The 21,305-nt window shown below is 39.2% G+C and overlaps 1 protein-coding gene across 1 annotated transcript; it reads left to right on the forward strand.

Moving 5' to 3' along the window:
- The first annotated feature begins 5,585 nt into the window (after positions 1 to 5,585).
- LACC1 (laccase domain containing 1) lies at positions 5,586 to 19,364 on the forward strand. The gene is made up of 7 exons (XM_065902152.1): positions 5,586 to 6,053; positions 7,107 to 7,711; positions 8,357 to 8,535; positions 10,284 to 10,449; positions 14,299 to 14,524; positions 14,945 to 15,105; positions 16,045 to 19,364. Exons 2-6 carry the CDS (start codon positions 7,162 to 7,164, stop codon positions 15,102 to 15,104), a joined length of 1,281 nt encoding a protein of 426 aa, XP_065758224.1. The 5' UTR covers positions 5,586 to 6,053; positions 7,107 to 7,161; the 3' UTR covers position 15,105; positions 16,045 to 19,364.
- The last annotated feature ends 1,941 nt before the right edge of the window (positions 19,365 to 21,305 follow it).

Raw genomic sequence — 21,305 nt, forward strand, 5'->3', positions numbered from 1 at the left:
AAATCAATGAAAACAAGAGTTTAGAGATTAGACAATATCAGTTATTCTTTCATTCAAGCTACATATATATACAAAACATTGTGGGAAATATAAATATGAATTAAGTGACTCTGATTTAAAAAATAAAAATCTTATAATATGTACAGTATTTTATAACAAATATTACATGTAAAAAATCATTTAGGAAAAACACTTTCAACTAAATAACTAGCTTTACAGAAAACAATGCAGTGGAAATACTATAATAAACCACATGTCCTATATTAACTACTGTTGTTTAGTCGTTAAGTCATGTCTGACTCTTTGAAACCCCATGTACTGCAGCATGCCAGGCTTCCCTGTCCTTCACTATCTCCCAGAGTTTGCTCAAATTCACATCCATTGAGTCAGTGATGCCACCTTACCATCTCACCCTCTTCCTCCCTCTTCTCATTTCGCCTTCAAATATTAACTATAGCCAACATTTATTAATTACCTATAAGTATTTTCACATAGTGGGGTCATTCCTGGTGACTCAGAGGTAAAGAATCCATGGGTTTGATTCCTGGGTTGGGAAGATCCCCTGGAGGAAGAAACGGCAACCTGCTCCATTCTTGCCTGGGAAATTCCATGGATGGAGGAGCCTGGCAGGCTATAGTCCATGGGGTTGCAAAGAGTCAGACATGACTTAGTGACTAAGCAACAACTTTCACATAGATTATCTGTTTTATCCTTCAGAGCAGTCCTACAGTCTAGACATTATTTTTACGTATATTTTGAAAATGAGGAAACTAAAATTTGGAGAAATTAGGAAATTTGCCAAAGGTCATACATCCAAGTAGGAAGGATGAAATCTGAAGCAATTAGGATCCAAATTAACATTTAGTAGGTATTTATTATGTACTTAGGCATTGTAATAAACAACATTTGTGCACTATCTTATTTGAATTCAAGAGGCAAGTGCCTATAATTGGCCCTTGGGAGGAGATTTTTAAAAGGCCATGTTTCCAGCTTTTGGAAATTCATCATCCGTACCTCCCTCTAAGTTAATGAGCAAAATAAAGCAAGGCTGTCAAATCCTTCCCCCCACCCTGCCAGCCCCAGGATTTTGAGAGCTTCCGGCTTAAAAGAATTAAGAGGCAACCATCCATGTGCACCTATGTCACATAAACATCATTTTTCATCCATAATGGAAAAAACTGCTATGTGGACCTGCCAGGTAGTTTTAATTAAGTTTACAATTTCCTCCCACCTCTTTTAGAACAAATATTTCATGAGAAAACAAGGAGAGAAAAATTGTGTAGATAATTTTCAAACGGGTATGAAATTCCCTTTGTTGTTGTTTGTTTTTGTTTTCCAAGTGGGAGGGGAAGTTTAACATCTCAAGTTGACTTCGACTGGGGAAGCTAAAAAACTAACCTGGGGAAAGATAAAGTTTTCCTGAAACTGAGACTTAAAAAAATATGATGGAATCAGTTCTGGATGGCTCAATTCCAACAAAAAACTAAAAAGGCATCATGGGAAAAATATAACATACTGCACATATTAGTAAGAGTCAATAATACACAATCCAGGTAAAAAAGACTATTTCTACTGCATGTTTTCAAGAGAAGCTAAAACATCAGAGTCATCCCAAAAGAATAAATTAATTGAATTATTAAAATTAAAAAATTATAATAATATCATACCTATTATATGGCAGAGTCTTAGAATCTGCTGAAACTAGGGATTATTCTCTTCTCTGGCTAGGCAATGAGATTAAAATTTCAGGTTGCTGAAAATAGAAAGTAGCCAGAGGATTGGTACTGTTCCTTAACTTCCTTTCAGAGAGAATGTAGAGAATATTTATATATTATTCATTGTTTATAGCTTTAAGTCAAAGGTGGGATTTCTGTGAATGTGAGTTTGATGTATGAAGCAGGGCACCGAAAGCCAGTGCTCTGTGATAACCTGGAGGAATAGGGTGGAGAGGGAGGTGGGTGGGGGCTTCAGCATGGAGAAGTCCTATGGATTCATACTGATATATGGCAAAAACCACCACAATACTGTAAAGTAATTATCCTCCAATTAAAATACAGAAATAAATATTTTTTAAAAAAGACTTCTGCCTCCATAATTACAAGAGAACATGTTTTGTTGTTTTAAGCCATCCAGTTTTGGTCATTTGTTATGGAAACTAACGTAAGTTTTTCACAAGGAAATTTGCATGTTTTATGTCCATTTCTGGAAGGACTCATAAACTCTAGTGTAAATGGCTTAAAGACAACTGTTACCAATTTTAAAATCATCAAGATAAGGAGTTATATGGTGATGTAACAATTCCTGGTGATTTTCCCAACGGTTCCCCTTAACAGCCAGGCACTCTCTCTGTCCCCTAAAGACTTTTTAAGTCTCTATGGGTGAAGTAGATGCAAAGTCAAACAATGAAAATGTAGAGATACAGTGTGTGTTTTCTAAGTCTACCTACACTTAACCTCTCACCAATTAACTTATTCTATTTCCTTTTAAATCATAAGCTGCAAATCCCCACATCACACTGAACGTGCATGCTGAATGCTGAAGGGTTAGAAAGCCACTCTCCAATGAGTCTGCCCACTTCTGCTCCTACCAGTGAAAACTGTACATGTGACAATGTCACTTGTGTTTGTTCTCAAACCTGTTTATGCCAGTTGAACCTGTCACTGTGCTTTCACAATTTAATTAAATATTAAGTAAACCAATGTAATAGTGTGGGAAAAAAAGTTTGCTACTTTTTTTCTTCCCAATTATTTTTATTAGTTGGAAGCTAATTACTTTACAATATTGTAGTGGTTTTTGCCATACATTGACATGAATCAGCCATGGATTTACATGTGTTCCCCATCCGGAATCCCCCTCCCACCTCCCTCCCCATCCCATCCCTCTGGGTCATCCCAGCACACCAGCTCTGAGCACTTGTCTCATGCATCCAACCTGGACTGGTGATCTGTTTCACACTTGATAATATACATGTTTCGATGCTGTTCTCTCAGATCATCCCACCCTCACCTTCACCCAGAGTCCAAAAGTCTGTTCTATACATCTGTGTCTCTTTTTGTCTTGCACATAGGGTTATTGTTACCACCTGCGTTAGTATACTGTATTGGTGTTTATCTTTCTGGGAAAGTTTGTTCTTTAAAAGCTACATTTATATTTTTCAAGACCCTATTAAGGTGAGTTGTTTGAATGCGTGAGATAACTATAAAAAGATTATGAAGAAGTAATTTGCACTCAGATAGCTTCACAAGTGTCTCTTGCATGCATGCTAAGTCGCATCAGTTGTGTCCAACTCCTTGTGATCCTATGGACTGTAGCCCGCCAGACTCCTCTGTCCATGGGATTCTCCAGGCAAGAATACTGGAGTGGGCTGCCATTCCTTTTTCCAGGGGATCTTCCTGGCCCAAGGATTCATAGAACCTATGTCTCTCCTGCATTGGCAGGTAGGTTTTCTACCGCTAGCACCACCTGGGAAGCCTCATTTTCCTCTAAAAGAATGACATTTTGAGAAAGCTTAGCTGATAGTTAGGAAGTGTACTTTATCGTAGTACTATGATGCAGAACTCTAATCTGGAGGCCACGTACAAAGGAAAGGCTGTGGCAAAAGGCTGTGCCACTCAACAGACTAGCAAACAAGCACATAGTTGTTTCAGGTTAATAAAAGAAACTTTAAGGTATTATGGTATATACATTTTATACTTTTTCATGACTGGTTTAACTTTCCTTTGAAACAGTTTTATTTAGATATAATTTACATACTACCATGTTTGTATTTATGAAGCATACAATTTAATGTTTAATAGACTTTTTCAACATATTGCTTGGTTATGGATCCAGATTGCATCTATGAATGAGCTTCTCCTGTAAAAACAAAATGCTATAAGAAGTAGTTGATTGTGCTTGGTGAGGGGATGGGGCTTCAAGGAAGGTTATATTTGAGCTTGGAGGGTCTTGAACAAGTAGCTGTTTTAAAAAAAAAAGTATATATAGAGAACAGTGTTCTAAGTAGAAGAAATAGTTTATGTAAAGGATGAAATCATATGGTGTTCCAAGGAACAGCCTTTAGTTTCAGTAGTTTGGTAATAGGGAAGTCATTTTTTCAAATCTAATTATGCATCTGAATCATCTGTAGAGATTAAAGCAAAACAAAAAGCAAAGCAAAACAGGCTGAGACTTGACTCCTTGAGTTTCTGATTCAAATGTGTATCTGGAGGTGGTAGAGAGGGGTGGTCCCTGCATTTCTGCTTTTTAAAGTTCTACTTGTAGTTCTGATGTGCAGCCAGCATTGAGAGCCACTGGAGTGGGGAAATGGGGTTGAGATGAGTTGTCAGATCAGGTCAAAGTCCAGGACCAGACGGTGAAAGGAAATGGTTTGTAAATACAATATAATGACAAACTTTCTCTTCCCTGATGGCTTCTCTATTTTAAAATATTTCTTTTTTAACTTGTTTACTGTTGCATGACAGGAAATAAATGCTCATCATCTATAAAAACAGACATAAATGTTTTAACCCAGTGTTGTAACTAAAGGCCTCCATTTTGTTTACAGTAATATTCAACATAAAACAAGCTTGGGGCAGAGTGTGGATCAGGTGTAACGCCTACCACTCAGTGCTCTTAATAAATGTTCAGAAAAATAATGAAAATACAGTTTTTGGGGGAAAAAAGTCTGCCAGATACTGAAGAGTGGGTTCACTGATGGGTGGATTGGTGACCTCATTCTCTACTCAAACATAATAGCAGTAGTCTCAGTTCCCAGTGCTCTTCTAAACTCCCAGATTGCTGAGAATCTTTCTTTCAGGGAAACATTCTTCAGAACTTATCATGTGAGCAACTGTCAGAAAAAAGGGACCCCTCCTTCCATCATAAACAGTGCCATAGGAAGCACCTTGTCTCCTACGCTTTGAAGGTTGGAGATATTTTCCCTTTGGCCATAGAACCTGCCATCTACATAGGTAGGAGATGTTCAGTATTTTAAAATAAATAAATGTTACGCTCTTTGAGGGGAGAAAGGGGATGCTAATTTACATTTTTATCACAACTCTTAAGGTCAGTGCCTTCTAATTTTCTATGCTTGGCTCATGTTTTTATAAGGACATCGGTTTATCCACACATGTGAAGGAGCTATGAAGTCTAGTCAGCAAGTTAGGCGGGATCAGCAAAAAAGGCAAAGGAGGAGGGTTCAGTCAACTTGTTTCTGGAAACAAAGCCAAACAGTAAAGAAGAAAAAAAAAAATCTGCCTGAGGAGGCGCAGTATGTGAACTTGGACGCGACACAGTGCCAAGTACTAACGTAAAGAGGGTCTCGGGCCAGGGCTCTGAGGAGGAAACTGGGGGTCCCGACCGCGCCGAGCGCGGAAGCAGGAGAGGGCGTCGTCGCCCGGGGGAGGGAGGCGGCCGCCGACCCCGGCCGCTCCGCCGCGCGCCCCGTCGGGAGGCCCGCCCGCTCCCTCACGGCCCGCCCGCCCCTCACCCGCCCCGTCTCCGGCCCGGCCTCCCGCCCGCGGACCTGCCTATAGCTCCGCTCGGCCCGGCCGCTGCTCGGTTCCCGTTCCTCTTCCAGGGGCCGCGCGGCGGGTGCAGGCTGGCGGCCGCCGGACCCGGAACTGCTGACGATTCCCCGCGCTCGGGCGCGTCCGCCCCCCGGGTCGCTCCGGCTCCCCGCCCCCCGGCCCCCCGACCCGGCCTCCGCAGCCGTCGGGTGGATGCGGGGCGGGTGCTCAGTCCGCAGTCAAGCGGGTGCAGCGGCTGAGGCGGGACGGGCGCCGCCCTCACAGCGGCGGGGACTCGGCTGAGGACTGCGGGGGCGCACGCTCACGGCCTCTGGGTCTCGTTCAGGCTCAGGACCGGGGCCGGCAGACGCCTCAGAGCTCGAGCTCGCCGCCGAGCGTGCAACCGAAAGTGACGGAGGACGGCCTCGGGTGTGCGCCCGACCGTCAGAAAAGCCCGCAGGGGCGGCAGGAGTCGGGGCGAGGGCCCGGCGTGTGGGCAGCGGCCGGCCCGCGGGGCCGAGCGTCGACCGGGCGGTGGCCGAGGCGTCCGTCGTGCGGCGTTACTCGGTGCGGAGGGCGCGGGTTAGGAGGGGCGGAGGCTGACACCGGAGGGGTCCCCAGAGAGAGCGCGGCAGCCGGGACGGGCGGGCAGGGGCCGGGGTGAGAAAGCGTGTGAGTGTAGTGGGGGGTGAGGAGAGCGGGGCGGGGGTGCGCACGTGATCCAAATGGCAGTTGCTTGCGTGATCGTTGGACTTGGGAAGGGACCGAGTGCTAATGTAACGAGGTGCTGCCATACCTGTGACTCCTGGAGGCAAACCTGTCGGTCATCTCTGCTCTTAACCTTCAAAACGGACTTTTTTTTTTAATTGTAGTACAGTTAGTTTACAATATTAATGTTGGGTTCAACATGGTGAGTCAACATTTTTATAAATTATGCCATTTAAGGTTATTCTCATACTGGCTGTATTCTCTGTGGTGTACAATATATCCGTGTAGCTTATTTATTTTATACATAATAGTTTGTATCTTAATCCCCTTATCCCTATCTTGCCCCTCCCCGCCTTCCCTCAACCTGCTGGTAACAGCTCGTATCTTTGAGTCTGTTTCGGGGGGGGTGGGGCGGGGGGGAATACAATTTTTCTTGAAAAAAAAAAGAAATTAAAAAAAATTTTACATTTTAAATGCAACTCCAATTAATCTTATTGAATCTAAGGCCCAGGTATTTCGTAGGAAGGGATGTGACCTAACAAGCCTGTCATGTCAGGATTAATGATGTATCAATGATAGGTTAACACCCTGTAATTAAAAAACAGTACTTCCTCTAAGTCAATAAGTAATTCCCTACTTAAAATTTACTATCTGAAAACAAAACTAAACCTGTTGTTCCACTGGAAAGATGTAAAGTACAAAATGAATTAAGAGCTGGCTTTGCTTTCATTGTCATGGTTCTCTTCTGATAAATAGTGGATTAGCTTTTCTGGGAGGAGTCCAGGTTCACTATTCTGGTTACATTTTTAAATCAATGCAATTCTTCTGTTTACCCATCCATAAGTTTCTGTTGTAACTGTAACTATGTTGATATAATTTTGCATTCTTACTTATGCTAATTTTTCTTTACAGGTGAATTTTGGGGTACACAAAAACTGCATTGAAGAACTTTGTACAGAATTGAAGGATGGCAGAAGCAGTGTTGATTGATCTCTTTGGTTTGAAACTGAACTCTCAGAAAAACTGTCATCAGACATTATTAAAGACATTGAATGCGGTCAGATACCACCATGGTGCCAAGGCCAAGTTCTTTTGCATAATGTGTTGTAGTAACATCAGCTGTGACCATGATAATTGTGAATTAGAAACAGGCAATGGATTATCAGCTCTCTTGAGAGAATTTGAGACTGTTAGCAATCCCAGCATGGCTGCCTCTTTGTATATAATTAAACAAAAAGTTGATGAAAAAAATTTGAGTAGCATTAAGGTAATTGTGCCTGTGCACCGGAAGACATTAATGAAGGCTTTCATTGACCGACTCTTTACTGATGTTTACAATTTTGAGTTTGAAGATTTACAGATGACTTTGAAGGGAGGTCTCTTGAAACAGTCTACTGAAGTAAACATAATCACAGCTCAAGAACTAGAAGCAATCCAGAATGAAATAGAAACATATTTGAGAAGTTTGCCAGCATTGAAGGGAGAATTAACCATTATCACATCTCCTTTGATCCCAGGTATGTTAAACACTATCAGTTGTTTTACTTGAATATGAAAAGCCAGTCTTTCTTTACAGGTTGTTCACCTCTTTTTCTTGTGTCTTTTGTAGATTGGTGTGAGATTATGTGTTCCTTAGCATCAGTGACAACATGGGAGTGTAATGCACAGCCTTATAGAGTCACATGTGTGAAGGAATAGTGCCTTCAAAGTCACTCTAAATAAATTCGATTTATGCAAATTCAGCTTTAAGACAAATCCCCCAGCCTTGGTTTTAAATGAGATTTATGACCCTGAGCATTTCCTACTTAGAAATTCTGAAACCTTAACTCTGTGGTGCCTTCCCAGAAGAGTGAAATTTAAATCAGTCAATCTCACTTGTTAGTAAAAGGATATTTACTGTGAGCTGTATGCTATTGGCATAACAAAAACTAACGGGAAAAAGATACCATTTGAAGAGCAGTAATCCCACAGAGAAGGTAAAACAAACTCAAAACATTGTGTCATAGAACAGATGAAGCTATAAAGAACTGTAGAAATTCTAAGCTGGATAAACTAATGCAGGGTGAGGTTATTAGGGAAAGTCCTAATGAGAGACTGGGTTTGTAAGGCTTTACAGTCTTTTGTACAGCCTAGTTTTAATCTTCACTGTTTATCCTCAACAGATACTTTCATACATGGATTTACTACAAGAACAGGTGGGATATCTTACATACCAACTCTTAGCTCATTCAATCTCTTCAGTAGTTCCAAACGGAGAGATCCCAAGGCTGTTGTTCAAGAAAATCTGCGTAGGTTGGGGAAGGCTGCAGGATTTAATGCGAATAAATTTTACCAAATAAAGGTACACTTTTGTTTCATATTTTGGAAGATTTAAAGTATATTCTTGACTCTGCCAATGACTATATGGACTTTAAATAAGCTATTTAATGTTTACATCTAATGTTTTATCTAAAACTTAGGATAATGTTTGTGGTTATTTTTCTTAGAGATATATATCATATTCTATAGATCAATTGTATGATATATACACACACACATAAACATCTGGAACTCCTCACATCTAAAACTACAGTTGTTTTTTAGTCACTAAGTTGTGTCCGATTCTTGTGACCCCATGGACTGTAGCCTACCAGGCTCCTCTGTCTATAGGATTTCCCAGGCAAGAATACCAGAGTGGGTTACCATTTCCTTCTCCAGGGATCTTCCTGACCCAGGGATCAAACCTGAGTCTCCTGCATTGGTAGGTGAGTTTTTTTTTGTTTGTTTCTTTTTTTACCACTGAACCATGAGGGAAGCCCCAGAGTATAGTACCACTGCCTTTTTGATTTAGAGGTAAGTTTCCTGAATGGTGAGAGAGAAAAGCCATTGTTTTCTATATTAACACTAGGAGGAACTAGGGTACAACTGATAAGATAATTGGCTCTTACAGAATTCTAGATTTCTTGACTCCAGGAAAAGTAAAAATATTATTGGTTTGGAAATTTAATTTCTTTCAGTCAATTAGTACTTTGTGGAAAGTACTGCTATTAGGTTTAGACCCCAATGCTGAGAAAGACTGAGGGCAGGAGGAGAAGAAGGTGACAGAGGATGAGATGGTTGGATGGCATCATCAATTCAATGGACATGAGTTTGGGCAAATTCTGGGAGATAATGAAGGACAGAGAAGCCTGGTGTGCTGTCATCCGTGAAATCGAAGAGAGTCAGACACAACTGAGCAACTGAACAGCTACTGCAATTAGAGATTTACCCATCTCTAGTGAGGGGTTTTCATGATGGATGGACTATTTTAAATTTTTTTAAAATTTATTTTTAATTGGGGGATAATTGCTTTACAATGTTGTTGGTTTCTGCCATACAACAATGTGAATCAGCCATAAGTATATATATATCTCCTTCCTTTTTTTTTTATCTCCTCTCTTTTGAACCTCCCATTGGCTATCTGTTTTACACATGGAAATATATATATGTCAATAGTACTCTCTCAATTGATCCCACCTTCTCTTCCCCGCCCTCCTCCTGTGTCCACAAGTCTGTTCACTCTGCTGCATCTCTATTCCTGCCCTGCAAATAGGTTCATCGGTACTATTTTGATTTTTTTTTAAATGTTGAAGTCTGCTTTCCTTTGAGGAAAATACATAGAGATTATCATATCATAGAGCCAAGTAAATTTGTTATTATATTATACACATATGGACCTGATGTATTTAAGGAATGCTATGGCACCCCACTCCAGTACTCTTGCCTAGAAAACCCCATGGATGGAGGAGCCTGGTAGGCTGCAGTCCATGGGGTCACTAAGAGTCAGACACGACTGAGCGACTTCATTTTCACTTTTCTCTTTCATGCATTAGAGAAGGAAATGGCAACCCACTCCAGTGTTCTTGCCTGGAGAATCCCAGGGATGGAGGAGCCTGGTGGGCTGCCGTCTATGGGGTCGCACAGAGTTGGACACAACTGAAGTGACTTAGCAGCAGCAGCAGCAGTAATCTTAAACCGGTTATATTATTTTGTACAAAATACTTTCAGAAAAGCTTATGGTATGAGAAATTCTATTTTCAAAACATTTTTATTTCACATCTTTGGTATTAGACTGATCATGCCAATGATGTCTGGATTATGGGAAGGAAGGAGCCTGAATCTTATGATGGAATCACCACAAATCAAAAAGGAGTCACGATAGCAGCTCTTGGTGCTGACTGTATTCCGATAGTTTTTGCAGATCCTGTCAAAAAAGCATGTGGGGTTGCTCACTCTGGTAAGTGTACTTAGTTAATCACCTGGATTTTTACCAATTTGGGGGGAAAGTTATAATTTTCCCCAAAATTATAAAGGTTATAATTTCTTTCTGATAGACATTGTTTTTGTTCATTCTCTAAGTAATGGTCTGACTGTCTGTGACTTCACGGGCTGCAGTACTCCAGGCTTCCCTGTCCTTCACCATCTCCCAGAGCCTGCTCAAACTCATGGTCATTAAGTGGATGATGCCATCCAACCATCTCATCCTCTGTCATCCCCTTCTCCTCCTGCCCTCAGTCTTTCCCAGCATTAATAGTTAATTACTACCCATGGTGATAAGTGTAAAGATAGAAGAGAGCTAGTAGACTCTTAGGTCAGGAGGAGATACAAGGAATACTTATGTCAAATTATATGACTCAGAGTATAATCCCTAAAGAAGGCAGTTACCTAGATGGTGTGATCACTCACCTAGAGCCAGACATCCTGGAACGTGAAGTCAAGTGGGGGCCTTAGAAAGTATCACTATGAACAAAGCTAGTGGAGGTGATGGAATTCCAGTTGAGCTATTTTAAATCCTGAAAGATGATGCTGTGAAAGTGCTGCACTCAATATGCCAGCAAATCTGGAAAACTCAGCAGTGGCCACAGGACTGGAAAAGGTCAGTTTTCATTCTAGTCCCAAAGAAAGGCAATTCCAAAGAATGCTCAAACTACTGCACAATTGCACTCATCTCACACGCTAGTAAAGTAATGCTCAAAATTCTCCAAGCCAGGCTTTAGCAATACATGAACCGTGAACTTCCAGATGTTCAAGCTGGTTTTAGAAAAGGCAGAGGAACCAGAGATCAAATTGCCAACATCCGCTGGATCATCGAAAAAGCAAGAGAATTCCAGACAAACACCTATTTCTGCTTTATTGACAATGCCAAACCCTTTGATTGTGTGGATCACAATAAACTGTGGGAAATTCTGAAAGAGATGGGAATACCAGACCACCTGACCTGCCTCTTGAGAAACCTGTATGCAGGTCAAGGAAGCAACAGTTAGAACTGGACATGGAACAACAGACTGTTTCCAAATTGGAAAAGGAGTACATCAAGGCTGTATATTGTCACCCTGCTTATTTAACTTATATGCAGAGTACATCATGAGAAACGCTGGGCTGGAAGAAGCACAAGCTGGAATCAAGATTGCTGGGAGAAATATCAGTAACCTCAGATATGCAGATGACACCACCCTTATGGCAGAAAGTGAAGAGGAATAAAAAGCTTCTTGATGAAAGTGAAAGACGAGAGTGAAAAAGTTGGCTTAAAGCTCAACATTCAAAAAACTAAGATCATGACATGTGGTCCCATCACTTCATGAGAAATAGATGGGGAAACAGTGGCTGACTTTATTTTTTGGGGCTCCAAAATCACTGCAGATGGTGATTGCAGCCACAAAATTAAAAGACGCTTACTCCTTGGAAGGAAAGTTATGACCAATATAGATAGCATATTAAAAAGCAGAGACATTAGTTTGCCAACAAAGTTCCGTCTAGTCAAGGCTATGGTTTTTCCAGTGGTCGTGTGTGGATGTGAGAGTTGGACTGTGAAGAAAGCTGAGTGCCGAAGAATTGATACTTTTGAACTGTGGTGCTGGAGAAGACTCTTGAGAGTCCCTTGAACTGCAAGGAGATCCAACCAGTCCATTGTAAAGGAGATGAGTCCTGGGCGTTCATGGGAAGGACTGATGCTAAAGCTGAAACTCCAATACTTTGACCACCTCATGGGAAGAGTTGACTCATTGGAGAAGACCCTGATGGTGGGAGGGATTGAGGGCAGGAGGAGAAGGGGACGACAGGATAAGATGGCTGGATGGCATCACCGACTCGATGGACATGAGTTTGAGTAAACTCAGGGAGTTGGTGATGGATAGGGAGGCCTGGCGTGCTGTAATTCATGGGGTCGCAAAGAGTCGGACACGACTGGAGGGACTGAACTGAACTGAACTGACTGAGGCTGATTCCTGGGAGATTTGTAGGATTTGGCTAGGTACCAGTGTTTCTCAGCAGGAATGTTATTAACATTTGGCGCAAGATAGTCACATTGCAGACTAAGTGTGCTTGGCTTTCAAAATTCTTAATGCCAGTTGTACTTATGTAATAACCAAAAAGAAAAACCTCTGTGCTTTTCAAAACACTCCCAGGGAGTTGTACTGAGTTGTAATGTCTCTGGTTTGAGAAGTCTACCCTTGAAGTCTGGGTAGTAGGGAATAGGAAGGTTAGACTTGTTGCAGAAGGTATTTTTGAAAATGCAGCAGCAAGTGTAAAGATAAGAAAAAACAAGATATGTTTGGAAAATTGCATTTAGTTTAATATGTTATAGTTGATTAGCTTTAACTAGTCTCTGAATATAAGAACAAAGAATTTTTAGGTGCTATGTTTGTTAAGGTTTTGGAATTTTGTTTGCTGAGAGTTTTTTAAAAATACTATTATTAGATTATCCAGAGGTAATGAGTCTGTGTAAAATGAGGAGTGATCTTTTGGATTATCTTCTGCTGACTAGAAGTCAGGTTTACTATTTAACATTGTCAAAGTTATTTAAAATTTCAGTCTTAGTTCCGGGATATAAAATGTGAATAATATTTATTACTTCCTGGGTTTTGAAACATTAAATTTAAAATTATCAAAGATACATGAAACAGTCTTGAAAAGGGACAAAGTTAGATGTCTCATACTTCTTGATTTCAAAACTTATTATAAAGCTACAAAACTTATTATAAAGCTACAAAACAGTATGTATGGTACTGTCATAAAGACAATAGAGCAGTGGAATAGAATAGACATTCCAGAAACAAGCCCTTGCATTAGGGTCAAATTATTTTTGAAAAGGTACCTAGACTATACAATGGGGAAAGGACAATTTCTTTAACAAATGATACTGGCAAAACTGGATAGGCATATGCAAAAGAACAATGTTGGACCCTTATGTCATGTATAAAAACTAACTCAAAGTGGATCAAAGATCTAAATGTAAGAGCTAAAACTCTAAAAATTATAGAAGAAAGTATAAGTATAAATCCTTGTGATCTTGGATTAGGCAGTGGTTCCTTTGATACGATACCAAAAGCACAACAACAGAAGTAAAAATAGATAAGTTGGATTTTATCAAAAACAAAGATTTCTGTGCCTCAAAGAACACAGTCAACAAAGTAAAAAGTCAGCCCAACAGATAAAGAATAAATATTTGCAGTTCATACATCTAATAAGTTAATATTCAGAATACAAAAAGAATACCTACAATTCAACAACAACAACAAAAACTAAAAGATTTGATTGAAAAATGGGTAAAGGACTTTAGTAGGTCTTTCTCCAAAGATGATATGTAAATGGTCAATAAACATGTGAAAAGATTCCCAACATCACTAACATCACTAATATGGAAAAGCAAACCAAAACCACAGGATATCACCTCACATTCTGATATCACACAGGGTATCAGCCTCACATTAGAATGGCTTATATTTTTAAGAAATGAAAATAAGTTTTGGTGAAGAGAAATGGAAACCATGATGCGCTATTGGTGGGAGTATAACATGATGCAGCTGCCATGAAAAACAGTATGATGTTTCCTCGAAAGGTTTTAAATAGAATTATCATATTATCCAACAGTTCCACTTCTGAACATATATCCAAAGAGTTAAAAGCAGAATGTCAATAGGATATTTACATACCCATGCTCAAGACAGAAATTATTCACAATAACTAAGAGGTGAAAGCACCCTTAGGAAAAATACATAAGCCGACCCTGCTCACTTTTAACTTAGACATAAATTAAGATGACATTTTGTTATGTTTGACTTTGCTTATCTTTCTTCCTATTTACTAGGTTGGAAAGGTACCTTGTTAGGTGTCGCTATGGCTACAGTGAACGCTATGAGAGCAGAATACGGCTGCAGTTTGGAAGACATTATTGTTGTACTAGGGCCTTCAGTTGGACCGTGCTGTTTTACTCTTCCAAGGGAATCAGCAAAGGCGTTTCATAATCTTGATCCCGGATGTGTACGGCTGTTTGACTCACCAAATCCCTGTGTTGACATCCGTAAAGCCACTAGGTATGTTTGATCTGAGGCTTCCCTGGTGGTTTAGTGGTAAAGAACTCGCCTGCGCATGCAGGAGAGGTGGGTTTGATCTCTGGGTTGGGAAGATTCCCTGGAGAAGGAAATGGCAACCCACTCCAGTTTTTTTGCCTGGGAAATCTCATGGACAAAGGAGCCTGCAGGCTGTAGTCCATGGAATCACAAAAGACAGGACTTAGCAATTAAACAACAATGATGATTGATTTCAGTCCAGAACTGTAATGATGAAATCTACCATTTCCTGTTGTGGCCCTGTTCTGTAACTGAATGACAACTTGCATTGTTCCAAGCAGATCTTTCCCAGAGTTCTTTTATACTAATATCAATGTTTTTTCCATATTGCTTTGTCTGTTGGTAAAGTAAACTTTCTGTCTTTGGAAAAATCTTTATCCTAAGGATTCTTCTTGAACGGGGAGGAATTCTACCACAGAATATTCAGGACCAAAACCAGGATCTCAACCTCTGTACGTCTTGTCATCCTGACAAGTTTTTCTCCCATGTCCGAGATGGTCCTAACTTTGGTACACAGATTGGCTTCATCTCAGTTAGAGAATGAGGTACAGTAGCTTCTCTCTCCCTGCTCCCCCTCCCTTCTCCTCCCTGCTTCCACCTTTCCCTCCCCTCATTTTGAAAAATAATTATACTTAACTTCACTCCTTTATTCCTGCAGGAAGAATTAATTTTTTACTTTTCAGTGAAACATTAATGGTAGACCAGTTCATTTTCAGTGATGTACTCTAATATAAAAGGGCAGTATAAGTACATAAGAGTATAAAAGTAACACAATTTTTCATTAAAAAATCCTTTTTGTATGCCATTTAACTCTCCTATATACTTGACATCTATTTCTATCATAACATCTTTATAATTTTTAAGAAGAAATCCTTGCATAGAAAAACTAAATTCTAGAGTAATGATACTTACAACAGCCCAGCCTAGTTTTACAACCAAACTTCCAACTGATTATCTGTAGCAGGAGTTGGTCAAATTTTTTAAAGGTCTAGATAGTACACATTTTAGGTGTTGTGGGACACATCATCTCTGTCTCAGCTATACAACAGCTTTTGTAGAGCTAACAGCTTTTGTCGAGCAAAAGCAGACAGAAGCAGAAATGAATGAAATGTCTGTATTTCAGTAAAATTCTGTTGACCAAAAAAACAGGTGAGGGGCCAGATTTGGTCCACATGGTATAGTTTGCTGACACTTGAGCTATAATCATAGAACAGGACTGAGTGTAATTTCATTAAATTAGTATTTCTTAGAGATGGATTTTTTTTTTGTTACACAAAATTTTGTGACAGTGATGTGGCACTGACTCTTTAGCATATATCTGATTTTCCTTAAGGTTATTTTAACTGAATATTGTTTTTAGTCTTTACAATGTCTTTTACTCTTTAATATACAAAAAACTTTAATAAATTTAGTGATTCTTTTTTTTTTAGTGATTCTTTTAATAGTACTACTAATGGCCTCTTGATTTCTATGTATTTTTACAGATACTTGACTGGATTTTTGCATAACTATTTCCTGCTTCCTTCCAAACCAACTGTAAGAGAGAAATGTAGTTGTTGATATACTTAAAATCAAAAGGATTACAGTGAATAATTCATCTTTCAGATATACTTTCATTATTATCCAAAGCCAAATGATTTATTGATTTTAACAATAACTGACAAAATCAATATGATATAGTTTGTATGTTATACAGATAAGAATTATTCTTAAAGTTTGTCCTCTGTATTTGTTACAAACATCAGGAATAAGTGTTCAGTTTAGTATTTATTGGGTAGCCTCTATTTGTCAAGCATTCTGTGAATCATAGATGAAATCAAGATGAGTAATACTTTTTCCCTTTGAGTCTAATGCAGTGGAAGAGATAAACATTTCTTACACTTAAGTTTAATTTTAATAGCAGAAGAGTACAGGAGAAGAAGGATTAATTCTATCTGGAACACAGACTGGAGAAGGTATTGCAGAGAAAATGACTTGTCACATGGATCTGAAAGACGTATAGACTTTTGACAAATAAAGAACAACCGTTAACAGGTTAAGGGAATACCATAAACTAGGGCGTGAAACTGAAAGTGTTCTAGAAAGAAGAGGGTGTGGATAGGAGTTACTGGGAAAACAGGTTAGAAACAAATTAGGGTCTTGAATGCTATGTCAAAGAGTTTGGAGTTTATTTTCCAGGCAAAGAGTAAGCATAGAAAGTAGGGGAGTGTTTTTATGTCTTTGGCATTATATTTAACAGGATGGATTTGTGAGAGACTAAAGCAGAGAGGTTAGTTAAAAGGCAATCAGAATACTTTAAAAAGAAATAATGAAGCCCGAATGCAGTGGGAATTTAAATTGAGATGAAAGTAAGTGAAATAGTATGATATTTCAGAGACGGAATCTGCAGATCCTGTTCTTAGAGCGTGGAGGTGACAGGTGAGGACCAGTGGAGAAAATCCCTGTTTACTCCACAGTCTCTGCTTGATGACTGTCTGGAGTGGCAGCAGAGGTGGGGAGGAGGTTTGGGACACGGGAAGAATAATGAATTAGACGCGTAGACCGAAGTGCTTCCAGATGGAAATATGTGGTCAATAATTAGATATAGAGACCTGGAACCTGGGAAGGAGCCATGAAGAAAGAGAGATTTGGGAGTTGGCTGCACAGAGATAGTGCCTGGGTCTACTGGAATAGGCTGGGTCATCTTCACAGAAACAGAGTGAGAAAAAAGGAGGTCCAAGGATGAAACCTTATACTCCTGCGTTTGAAGAGCCAGAAACTGAACCAGTAAAAAAGATTAATCTAGAAAAAAAAAATAGTCATTTTGCGACCCCATGGACTGTAGCCCACCAGGCTCCTCTGTCCATGGGATTCTCCAGGCAAGAATACTGGAGTGGGTTGCCATTTCCTTCTCCAGGGGATCTTCCCGACCCAGGGATCAAACCCAGGTCTCCTGCATTACAGGCAGATGCTTTAACCTCTGAGCCACGAGGGAAGCCATAAATATGAGAGGTACTCAAAGAGAAATCTACAGGGAGTTCCCTGGTGGCATAGTGGTTAGGATTTGGTGTTTCCATTGCGGAGGCCTGGATTTGATCCCTGGCCGGGGGTGGGAGGGATCATCCTGCATGCCGCTGGTTGCCGCCAAAACACAAAAATAAATGAGAAGAAACCAGTAGATTAATAACTGTTGAGGCTGTTCTGTGGGTCATTATGGTGATGGATTTCAGTGCTTTGAGGAAGAGGATGCACCAGTGTCAACTCTGCTAGTATTTATTGAAGTAAGTGAAGTCACTTAGTCGTGTCCGATTCTTTGTGACCCCATGGACTGTAGCCCACCAGGCTCCTCTGTCCATGAGATTTGCTGGGCAAGAATATTGGAGTGACTTGCCATTTCCTTCTCCAGAAGATTTTCCTGACCCAGGGATTGAACCTGGGTCTCCCGCATTGTAGGCAGACACTTTACTGTCTGAGCCACCAGGGAAGTCCAGAGACCATACAACACAGGGGGCTGTATTTTGATACAAGGGGTGTGTGTGTGTATATATATATATATTTTGTGTGGGTGGGTAATGAGTAGTTTTAAGTGTATGTGTAGACTGAAGAGAAAAGGTGTTTTTACTTGGGAAAAATGGCATGGTAACTATTTTTAACATGAATTTTGTCACAATGAACCTTAAAAGGTTTTCTTATTTCATATATTTCTTAGCTGAATATGCAGAAAATTACCTTTGTTTGGTACTTCTCACCCATTACCTCATTTTACCTTTACAGGTACTCTGAAGTACATAGGTCAGGTGCTATTCCTTTTATTCAGATGACCCTCGATGAGTTAGAGACTGAAATCACATAAATTGTGATAAAGTAAGATTTGAACCTATGTCTTGTGACCCCAAATCTCATTTCAGATTTTACAGTTAATCAAAGCTATCTAAATTAAAATTTTATTTTGTTAATATCAGTATTCTTATAGACAGTCAAAATTTTGTTGAAGTGCTCAGGTAAGTTAAAAAATACGTTTTTTTAATATCCAGTGAAAGGTGACAATCAATACAACAACAATTTCAATACTGTGATATGTGTTGTATGGTTGTGACAACCTGATACCTTGTTTAATTCTTTTATGAAACTCATGAGAAATTTATATAAAATACCTCATTTCAAAGTAAGAAAGACAAGATAAATATCGGGTACTAAGCATATATGTGGAATCTAGAGAGATGGTACTGATGAATTTATTTGCGGGGCAATAGTGGAGAAACAGACATAGAGAACAGACTTAATGGACACAGGTGGGGGGAGGAGAGGGTGAGATGTGTGGAGAGAGTAACATTGAAACTTACATTACCATACGTAAAATAGCCAATGGGAATTTTCTGTGTGTCTCAGGAAACTCAAAAAGGGGCTCTGTAACAACCTAGAGGGGTGGGATAGGGAGGGAGATGGGAAGAAGGTTCAAGAGGGAGGGGAGATATGTATACCTATGGTTAATTTATGTTGATACTTGGCAGAAAACATTTTGTAAAGCAATTATACTTTAATTAAAAAATAAATACATTTTAAAAAATACCTCATGTCTTCCAATTCAGGGAAGGCATTAAATACAAATTATAAGACAGCAATTTCAAACTCATGCAAAATACTCTTTTGTTTCATGATAACAATAAGATTAAAGAATAATTCCACTGAGAAAGATGAATAATTTTCCAATTTGTGTCACTCTATATTAATCTGTTGAATGTAGAGTATTAGGCAGTCATGTTTTACTTTATGTACCAAAATATTATATGCCAAAGCCAAATAAAAAATTACTTTTGAAAAAAAATTATGTTTGATTATTTATGACTTTGGATTATCTGTGTCAAAGCATATAAAGAGAAGTTGTCTCCTTGCAGTTTTACTGAGTGAGAAGTATTGATTCAATAACACAGAAACAGACTGGTACTGTTAAATAGTCATATATTATTGCCTCTACAAGATTCTTATGTTTAAGCATTTGTACATAGGTTTCTGGGACTTTCAGGGTGTAACTACAATGATGACTTTGAGTAAGTTTTGTTCTGTTTTCAATCTCAGTACTGCTGCTAACTGTACATGGAAAATACAAGTTGTCATTTAAAATCAGAGTTCAGGACATCATTTTTTAGAGGTACTAGTTATCAAACTAAAATTTATCTAATTGTAATTTGAAATTCTGAGGGGTAGCATAGTGACTAAATATGCTATACTCCATTGCTTTACAAAGCAATGCAAAAAAAAAAAAAAAAAAAAAAATGGTCTTTCCGTGACGAGGTATTAGCTCTGCTACTTTCTACAAGTAGCTCTGCTTTGTTTCTTGGTATAAAGTTGAACCAATCTTAAGCCTATGTGTACAAAATACATATAAAGCTCTTTAGATACAATTTCTTTACACTTTCAAGTAGATAAAAACATTTAGGAATCCTCATCTGCCTGGGTCTCACTTCCATAGAATCTCCAGTAACTGCTTTTCTGTAAGTAGATTTGGGGGGAGGAAATTCAGAGAAGCTTACTCTGTGTCACGTGGCAAACACATAAATAATACCCATGGATTCAGAAGCTGGAAATAAGAGGACAATGACATGTGAATTACATCATTTTATATCTCAAAGTAGGATTTTATATTTGTTTTCACCTGTTTTTCCTGAAGTTATCCTTCCAATGTATCCATCCTACTTCTTTATGTGAACTTTTAGAGAATGCCATCAATCTCTACCAGTCCACTCAGTTATCTGTGTATTTGTATGTGTAGACATGGATCTGTCTGTGTGCTAAATAGTAAATGAGAAATATCTACGTGCCATGTAAGATACATAGCCTCTTTGCCCTAGCTAGTGTAAATTCATACAAAATACATTGGATGCAGTGGAATTATAGATTTCTCTGTATAAAAATTTTGTGAATTGTGCAGTAAAGAATGGAAGCATGGTCCCTGTGCTCACTGTAGTGTTTGTGGGAACTCTGGCCTAGAGCATGCCTGTTTCCATTGTAGGCAACGTTTTAAACTTTACTTGTGATGGGGCAGCTACTGTAAGTAATGCACTGTTGCGTGCTAGGTCATCATGTAACTAAGGAAGAGGAAATCGGCCAGTACTGTTTTTTTTGGATTTAATAACATTTAGTTTGGACTCACAGTGATCACATGTCAGTTATGTGGAGACAAACTTCTCATACTCTCCCCACAGATGCATTTTCTTTGTAGAAAAATGTATGTCACACCCCACTGTGTTTGTGTCAGGGGTCTGAGGTGAACTATGTCCTTTCTGTATCTGGAGCAAGCTTTTTTATTTAATTCTCAGAAGGCTGGGGTGTCCAGTTACTGTATCTTGTTAAGCAATTAAAATTTCTAACCGATTCAGTAGCTCAACCTACTACAATCCTTTCTAACAATCAACAATAAAAAGGGTACTCATTTCATGAGAAACATTTGAGTGTAAATTAGGTTTACTTATGGTGACAATTGACTTTTGAATTTTCATCCTTTATTATTTTTTTATTATTATTTTTTATTTTCTTATTTTTGCATCACTCATTACTACATTTACATCTTACCAGTGCTTCCCTATGCCTTCACTTTCCTTAAGCACGTGTTTTAGTCTCGTCTATTAGTGCTCTCAAGCTAATTATCGATGTATAAGAAATATGTGGAAGAGAGGATTAAGTTAATACCTCAAATTTGAAGAGGTAAAAAAGTAATCCACAGTTTCCAACTGGTCAAGAACTTTAAAAAGGATAGGTGAATAACTGA

Source organism: Muntiacus reevesi, chromosome 11 (assembly GCF_963930625.1).
Source record: "Muntiacus reevesi chromosome 11, mMunRee1.1, whole genome shotgun sequence".
NCBI classification, from domain to species: domain Eukaryota; kingdom Metazoa; phylum Chordata; class Mammalia; order Artiodactyla; family Cervidae; genus Muntiacus; species Muntiacus reevesi.

Bases quoted from the DNA above. Each gene is read 5' to 3' on its own strand.
- LACC1 (XM_065902152.1), top strand. From the start codon at position 7,162: ATGGCAGAAGCAGTGTTGATTGATCTCTTTGGTTTGAAACTGAACTCT. The intron at 10,450-14,298 runs GTAAGTGTACTT...CCTATTTACTAG, and splicing joins ATGTGGGGTTGCTCACTCTG to GTTGGAAAGGTACCTTGTTA. The intron at 14,525-14,944 runs GTATGTTTGATC...CTTTATCCTAAG, and splicing joins GACATCCGTAAAGCCACTAG to GATTCTTCTTGAACGGGGAG.